The sequence below is a fragment of the Nematolebias whitei genome, unplaced genomic scaffold (assembly GCF_014905685.2).
Source record: "Nematolebias whitei isolate Nwh7 unplaced genomic scaffold, NemWhi1 Nwh_scaf_1260, whole genome shotgun sequence".
NCBI lineage: Eukaryota > Metazoa > Chordata > Actinopteri > Cyprinodontiformes > Rivulidae > Nematolebias > Nematolebias whitei.
The window spans coordinates 1-8265 of NW_023619805.1; the positions used below are offsets into that span (position 1 = coordinate 1).

Consider the following 8265-nt stretch of genomic DNA (forward strand, 5'->3'; position numbering starts at 1 on the left):
AGAACTTAAACACACAGGATCCTTACAATTAATTATAGTGACAGGTTTTTAAAATCTGCTGCAATGTTTCATATTCAAACAAGATTTAGTCTATTGTCTCCACCCCCTTCTGTTGCCCCTGCCACCTCCCAGGGGTGGAGCTGTTTCGTCTGGTCCTTAGGAACAAAGACTCCTCGCTCCACCTGCTCCCCACACACCCGGACGTCACTGTACTGCAGCCACGCTCCTCGGCCTCTTCAGACGCAGACTGCATTATTAATGTGGAGGAAACACTTCCAGGCCAGGCTCGCATCTGGCTCTTTTAAAATATTAATCTAGCAAACAGGGCCACATCGCTCAAACGTCACGTCCCCATCAAAGTACAGAAAAGCTGCGTCGAAATCATATTCTCCTCTGCGTCTTTTAACTGCATCAAATCACCAGTCAGGAAGGAGTTCATACCTTCTGTGAATAACTGTTTTGTAGTCAAGATTAAGAAAAACTCCTACATAACGTAGATGTTTTATGTATTAAACCTAATTTAATTATTAAAGCTACTGTTAGTAAAACACCTTTTATTGATTTCAGGACATTCACCTCAGAATTTAACATTTTACAGACTTGGAAAAGGAAGAATGAGGTAAAGAGAATGGATGGATGGTTGAAGCTTACTTGATAACTGTGCCTTTGGCTCCCCCTGCTGTGGTAAGCATCACTCTTGTTGTGAGGCTGACGCGCAGGTCGTCCTGGTCCAGGCCCAACAAATCCGCACAATACTCAAGAGTCTGGTTTGACTGATTCTTTAAGACACAACCACCTGAAACCAAAAACGGCTACGTGAATCTTTAAACCAGAAATACACCGGCTAAAAACAAGCAGGTGTTTTATTTGTGCGTACAAAACCCTCTGCAAACCGAGGGCACTGAAAAACTCAGCAATAGTCGGTCAAGGTTGAAAAGTGCCTCTAAATGTGAGTCTGACGTCGTCTTACTGTCTCCAGAGACCTTGATTATAGACAAAGTACAAAAACAGAATAACCAAGAAAAGTAAAGCGAGCAAGAGCTCGTCGTTGCCAGGAAACAAGTTTTATCAGTCGCCTCTCGAGACTAAACTAAGGCAAAACTGAAGGACGCAGCTCTGTTCCTCACAGTGACAAATCTTGTAAATATTTTACAACTGAAAATTCTCCAGAAATTTACGTGTGTGTGTAATTTTCAATGTTACACACATAAAACTTGCTGTAATCAAAATAGGGTAAGGTCAGGTTGATCTTTAAAGTTGATCATATATTTGTAATTATAGCTTCTGCCTCACCCGAGGAGCTCCCCGTCTCTTCAAAGTCAATGTTGCCCAGATGCAGAACTCCAGCAACGACTCTGAAAAGGTCCAGTTTCTCCGTGTCATTCAGACCGATCTTCTTCATGGCCACGCACATCCTGTTGAAGTCTCCCTGGTCGTCCAGGAGGGGGTCCTTCAGAGCGCCCTCTTTGAGATGCTGCAGAACACAGGAGAGGATTAGAAACTTCAAAGAGACAATGTTTAATAATTCAGCTCAAATCAAATAATTTACTCGAACATCAAATTTCTTCTGTTTAATTGTGTTGACGCAATGAGTACATTTATTTTGACGTAAACTGAACCACAACTGTAAAAGCCACCAGATGTAGATCCTGAAAAAGCAAATCCTTTAACAGTCAACCCTCCACCAGCAGCACACGAAAAGCTCACCCCTTGGTAGGAAACACTGCTCAAGAGTTTTATTTATAAATGTCTTCATGAATATAGTTTCATGACAGAATAATTTAGAAATATGGAGAAATAAGCGTGCAAAAATATGGTGTGAACTGACTCTGTATAAGACAAATGAGACAAAATCAAAGATTAAATATGTGCTAATAATTAATTACATTAGGTTTATCCTCTGAGGTACTGCCTTGAAAGAAACAGAACTACAGTAGTGAATCGCTACTTCGCGGTTCGTTTTTTGCGGACTCGCTCTATCGCTGTTTTTCAAAATAAGATTGGACATGACACAATTGGCTGATTGATGGATGAGCCGCACTATCGGCATGGGATTTTTATTTAAAATAAATTATTTTAAATTACTTAGCACCTGCTGCACCTGTGTGCGGCCCACAGCTGCAGAAGAAGCTTCCTTGTGCAGCATGTCATCTTCACTCTGCAGCGGAGAAGTGGGCGTGGCCGAGAGCGCTGGCAGAGTGCAGCCGGAGGCAGAGAGCAGAGATCATGACATGCTGTGCTGTTTTAGAGCACTTAGAGTTTCGAAAATTGTTGGGGACATTGCAAGTGTGAAGGGTTTAAAACACCTTACGTGTATATAAATACTAAAATAAACTACTACTACTTGTGCACATAATTTTGTTCCATCTCATGTACCAAATAAGATGGTAATGACAATAAAGATTACTTGAACTTGGACTACTGTATTCCTACTACGCTGTTTTTTTTACTTATCGCGGGTGGGCGTGGTCCCAAACCCCCGCCATAAATGAGGGACTACTGTATATTTTTTGTTGTTTTAAGCTTTTTTTTTATAGAGAATTCCAACTAAACCTTATTTAACTATTTTGATGACGCAGCCCTGCTTTGAACGACTGATAGCAGCTGAACAATCAAGTACTTTAAATACCCAAACGTGGCATGCAAAAGCAGAAAAAGAGAAACTGCACACTCATTTCCTGTTTGTCTTACAAACAGGAGCTCATACAAAGTCTAGCATTTAGTTTAGGAGAAGAAGAAAAAACAGATTGGGAAGCATAAAACCTAGAAGGGAAGAGAAATGTCACCTTATTGTCCTGTACAAAAACACAAATGTAGAAAAACAGATGGTTAGCAGTACAATAGTTTCACAGAATTTTACTTACAATTTCACTTACACCTGTTTCACTTGACTTTTCTGAGTCTGATAAAAGAAAAATAGTTTTAAACTATTGTTGCTAAATATCCTATTGTCTTGGTAGCCAAGAAGAAAGGGATGATTTGTTTGTAATTTAGTGCATCTGAACCACTGTCAACACAAATACACCGTTTAATTTTAGCTCTTAATATATAATATAGGGAAACAAACTATATACATATGAGATTTATATGGAGGTCCAAAGAAAAAATACCCAGGTACAGGGTTGGATATGAATAAATAAACCACTACAGAGGAGATTACCTTAGAACTCTTGCGGCTCTGCAGTATTTGTTCATCAGACTCTTTACTGGCAAAGTATCTGGTGCATCCTCGGTTCAGGTACTGAAAGAGAACAATAAAAAACTGAGAAACATAAAACAGATTCAATATTTTTCTATATTTATAACCCCCTCTTTGTAGCAAATCTACAATTGAAAGATTTATTCTACTGTTGTCCAGTTGTGCTCCATAGACGAGTTGACAAATTGCATTAAACGGCTTCTATTAATGTGAGTGATGCCTCAAGGGTTCTGTTTGCTGTGTTGTAAAACCTAGAAGAAAATAAAGCTTTGGGTTGAGAAGTTTAAGCTGATTTGGTCTATGTGGAGTTGATAATTGAAGGCAAAAGACACCTAAACCTAATTTCAGTCCATGAGAGTTTATATTTTGTGTAGAGAAGTCTGTGAAAATATTGGGGCTCCACTGGACGCCAACCAACAGTGCTTACAAAATGTCAAACTATCTACAAGCAAGGTCAGAAAATATCTAAATTACATTTTCTGTTTGCACAAAAAGAAGACAACCTAAGGTTCAGATTTCAGTTTTACTTAAATCAAAAATCTTAAAATTAAAACTTAGGGTAACGAGTCACTTCATCCTTGTCCCTGTAGGAACCAAGTATACATATACCCAGTACATATCAGCTAGAATCCTTATAGGTAACTGCACCATACCAGTTAAGTACCAGGTATATACCTTCTAAGTGTAGGGTATCAGATCCCGTCATAACACAGCCAGGTCCCAGTACTTACCAGATACAAACCAGGTAGGTACAAGGCTGTGCTATCCATTGCAAATGTTATTTGCAATAGATTCAAAATCTATTTGAATTCATTTTAAAACCCATCTGTATGTTTATAAATCTCTGAACTGTCCTATCCCCTCCTATCTCAATGATCTGCTGCAGCCATATGTCCCACAGCGTTCTCTGAGGTCAGCAGACCAGATGTTTTTATTGGGTCCAGGAACTTGTTTCAAGCTCAGAGGTGACAGGACCTTCTCTGTTAAAGGTCCAAGACTGTGGAATGAGTTACCACTGCATGTCAGGCAGGCTCCCTCTCTCAATGTTTTTAGTCTTGTTTAAAAACTCACTTTTATTCCCTGGCTTTAGACACTGTCAGTTGATTTTAACTTGTCTGTATTACATAATGTTAACCATTTAGTTCTTATCTTTACCTACTTAGATCTATGTATTTATCCTGTGTCCTTAGCTTGTTTATTTTTGCTGTACAGCACTTTTTTATTGACCTTTTTGCAGTTTTTAAGTGCTTTATAAATAAAGTGGTATGGTACGGTATTGCTATGAATGTATCTTCACATCGCTATAAAATGTGTCCTTTTCTTTAGAAACAATACCACTGTAGACTCGGATATCTGTGTTCAGACACTGACCCTAAAGTTATCTGGAGAGTCCAGGTGTAATTTTTTCTTCAGGTCCTCAGATGCACCAGCACACAGCCTGTAGAAGATGTGGTAGTTCCTCTCATCGTTGCTCTGCATGCAAATCCTTGACTTTTCCAACAAATAGTGGGAGACAAAGCCTCCTACGACAGCATTCTGCTGGCACACAAAATACATTTAGTCCTTAACGCAAAGGCACATTTATGGAACAAACTTGAACAAAATTCGTACTTTTTCATTAAAGTGGATTTCTACAAACTTCCCAAATCGACTGCTGTTATTGTTACGGACGGTTTTCGCATTTCCGAAGGCCTCGAGGAGGGGGTTTGCTGAGGAATAAAATGGAAAATGTGCACTCATAATCAGACCATCTTAAACAAACATGTCACGTGTGTTAATTTATTACCTTCTACAATCCTCTCATCGATATCTTGACCACTTCCATAGGTTGTTGTCAGATATCTGCCGGACGATGGTGAGAAAATAAACAAGACTGAGCCAGAAGAGTTTTCACTTGCAAAGCAGCTATGCTTATTTGATATTCAGTGGCAGTAGCAATAAAGAAGTACCTGCCATAAAGACAAGTATTGTGATGTTGAACTTTAACCTCCTACAAAGATACTTTTGTTACTTTATAGGCCACCTACAGTACAAACTTTGTCTTTGTCTGTATTTTAATTGACTACTTTCTGCATGTCATGTGACCTTTGATTATGTTTCACTAAATTGAGTAAAAATGTGCTTTGAACAAATTAATCTAGAATGTCTGAATGAGGAAAAAATCCTGAAGAGATTAAATGTTTTTTTTGTTTTAGACTAAAATCTTCACAGCTTCAGTGACAAGTAAAGGTTTTGCTAATCTAATCTGAATTGAGTAATTTAAATCAGGAAGAACAGAAATACAGAGTAAAGAGTGTTATACCTGAGGACAAATTTGGTATTTTCAGTCTTTCCAGCACCAGATTCACCAGAGACTATGATGGATTGACTAATCTTTAAAACCTTCATGTCCCTGTAGGCTTTATCCGCTAAAACAAACAAAAAAATAAACATAATTTTTGTAGAAAACAAAGGTAATATTCACAAATCAATGTATGCAACAAATGAAGCATTAGCTTTTAGTAAAAAAGACCTTTAGGAATTGCTTTGTTAACCATCTGTGCTACTTGTATGCACACATTTGTGCTGTCCTTTGCTGAGCAGGAAGTTCGAATGCTGTTGCTAACGGTAACCGTCACATTGTAGCTCGGTCCAGAAAAGCTGCTCTCACCTATAGCGTAGACGTGGGGTGGCAGAGTGCCCAGTGACTTTCCGTGGTATGACTTGATGGCCTCAGGGCTGTACAGTTTAGGTATATCGTAGTACGGATTAACAGCTATCAGGATATTAGCCACATAAGTCTGCAAGAGAATAAAGAGAAGCAGGATTAGGGTCACAGCTATTGAATTATTTATATTTTGATAAAAAAAAAAAAAAAAAGTAAAAAGGACGACTGAAGGCTGGTGGGATCCACCTAAGCTTGTTTTCATGTCTTGCATTTTTTTAATCTAACCAGCTGTTTCTAATTTCCTAAATGGAGGGATTGAGGCAAAGATTAGCTGTGAGTCTGACTCTAATCTTGCTGCTCTTCCCTCTTTATCAGCTGGATCTTATTCTCCAGGGAATCAAGGTCAGGCATCGTTTCTTTCTGATCTACAACCTGCTATGCGGTCTAATGGGACAGTAGTATATTTAACTCGTACAACAAGGGCATCCCTGTGTATAGGATGTATATTTGCACAAAGGTTTTTATTGTAAACTTATTTAAAAAACTTACGTAAATGAGGTCCTTGTTGTATCTCACTTTGACATTGTTGAGAAGAGTGGCTTCATTTAGGTACATAAGCGAGCCTGGAAACAAAAAGCAAAAAAACATAAGAGTTAAAATCTTAACAGAATAACTCAACATGTTTGTATTTTAAATAAAAATAACTTACAGTTGTCATCTACATATTTGTTGACATCATCCTCAGCTGGGAAGACGTGATTCATTGGTGCAAGAAAAGTCTGCAACATGAATTAATCTCATTGTAACATCTACATGGTGTCGCTTACAAAATAGTCAGACGTGCTGCAAAACTATTTAATCTCCTTTTAATCTGTGCTACAATTTATGTACAAGTTATTTAATGTTTATTTATAATTTTTAGGAAAGCTTATAAAACAGAGCGTGTGTTAATTATGAATTATATACACAGAGAAATGTATTAAACATCAGAAACCGCTGAGCGGATCTGCATAAACATGAGATATTTATGAAGCCTAAAGATTACAGAGATGACGTGACATGTTCGTAGGCTGAGGTAGTTACTGTTGCTCTCACTCTTTTGTATAAAAGTCTGAGTTCATGGAAATAAACTCAATGGAACAGGTCGGCTGTGAGAGAAACAAGGAGAGACATGGCAGCGTGATGAATAATTTGGTGAGGGAGCAACAGGATCTGAACACCTGAGTTAGTGTGTGTTCGGGATGAAGGTGGAGCTCTGAGGTCATAGAACCAAACTGTGTCACGTTTTTATTGAAGGCAAACCTCACTTTCTAAATTTAAACTGCATGAGTAACGTACTAATAGTGACACCTACAGCAAGGGAATCATGTTATTCCTGCAGTATGTTTTAGTTCAATAAACAATTTTATCCTCCATTATATTTAATGTTCAGAACACATTTCCTGCTGCATAATAATAAGACAGTGTGAACATGATCCACTGCACAGCGATGCATGATTTATGACCACAGACAGCCGATGGTCATAAAACAGAGTGAGCTTTGTGTGGCTGCAGCATCTTGGCACTACATGTTGATCCACGGTAACAACCATGTGGAAAAATGCCTAACCAATGAAAGTGACTGAAAAAGTGGCAGCCGAACTGAGGAGTGCACTCACAGCTGACGCACTAATGAGCCTCAGCTCTGCGCAGAGAAAATTGACTTCAATGGGTCTTTCATGAATCTACTAAATAGTTTAGGTAAAGACAATCATTAAAAGTTCACAGCCATTGAGAGAAAAATACATTTCCATTTATCTTAGAGCTCATTACCAGCACTTTTAGAAAATAACTAAAGTTAATTCACACAAGCGCAAAGACTGCTTAGGACTAATAGCAGATAATTTACCTGAGAATCAATGTGAGATGTAGCACATGCTTTTGTTGTTTTTTCTGTTTGTCAGTACTGCAGATGGGTACATCCCTCCATAAATCCATACTCATTATGTATGTGTTGTACAGTAGGTATCACTTTCACTATCCTCAGTGATCTTGAACAAAAACTAATTTCTGCAGCATGTTTTCATCCACATCCTTGTCTTGAATGTCAGCTGTTGCAGGGTATGTCACATTCAAAGACACATATTAATTTGTCATCATGGGGAACACAGCTGACTTGACAGTTGTCTAAAAGACAACCATTGCCACTTAGCACAAGGAGGGCAAGACACTAAATTGCTAAAGAGTCTGGTTGTTCACAGAGCTCTGTGTCCAAGCACATTAATAGAGAGGTGAAGAAAAGAAAACAATGTGGTAGAAAAAAGTGTACAAGCAATAGGGATAACCTGGAGAGGATTGTGAAACAATACTAATTTCAAAATGTGGGGGAGATTTACAAAGAGTGGACTGCAGCTGGAGTCAGTGCTTCATGAACCACCAC

At 38.5% G+C, this 8265-nt stretch overlaps 1 protein-coding gene across 1 annotated transcript; it reads right to left on the bottom strand.

Annotated features, from left to right (window-relative positions):
- Window positions 1-651: 651 nt before the first annotated feature.
- On the bottom strand, window positions 652-6634 carry LOC119429446 (unconventional myosin-VI-like; the record flags this gene model as incomplete). The annotated part of the gene is made up of 10 exons (XM_037697070.1): window positions 6556-6634; window positions 6396-6469; window positions 5850-5979; window positions 5502-5607; window positions 4986-5041; window positions 4811-4908; window positions 4571-4735; window positions 3161-3241; window positions 1294-1474; window positions 652-796 (listed from the first exon to the last, which is right to left on the bottom strand). Coding segments are annotated over exons 1-10 (1115 nt in total), but the record flags the coding sequence as incomplete, so codon positions are not given.
- Window positions 6635-8265: the final 1631 nt, after the last annotated feature.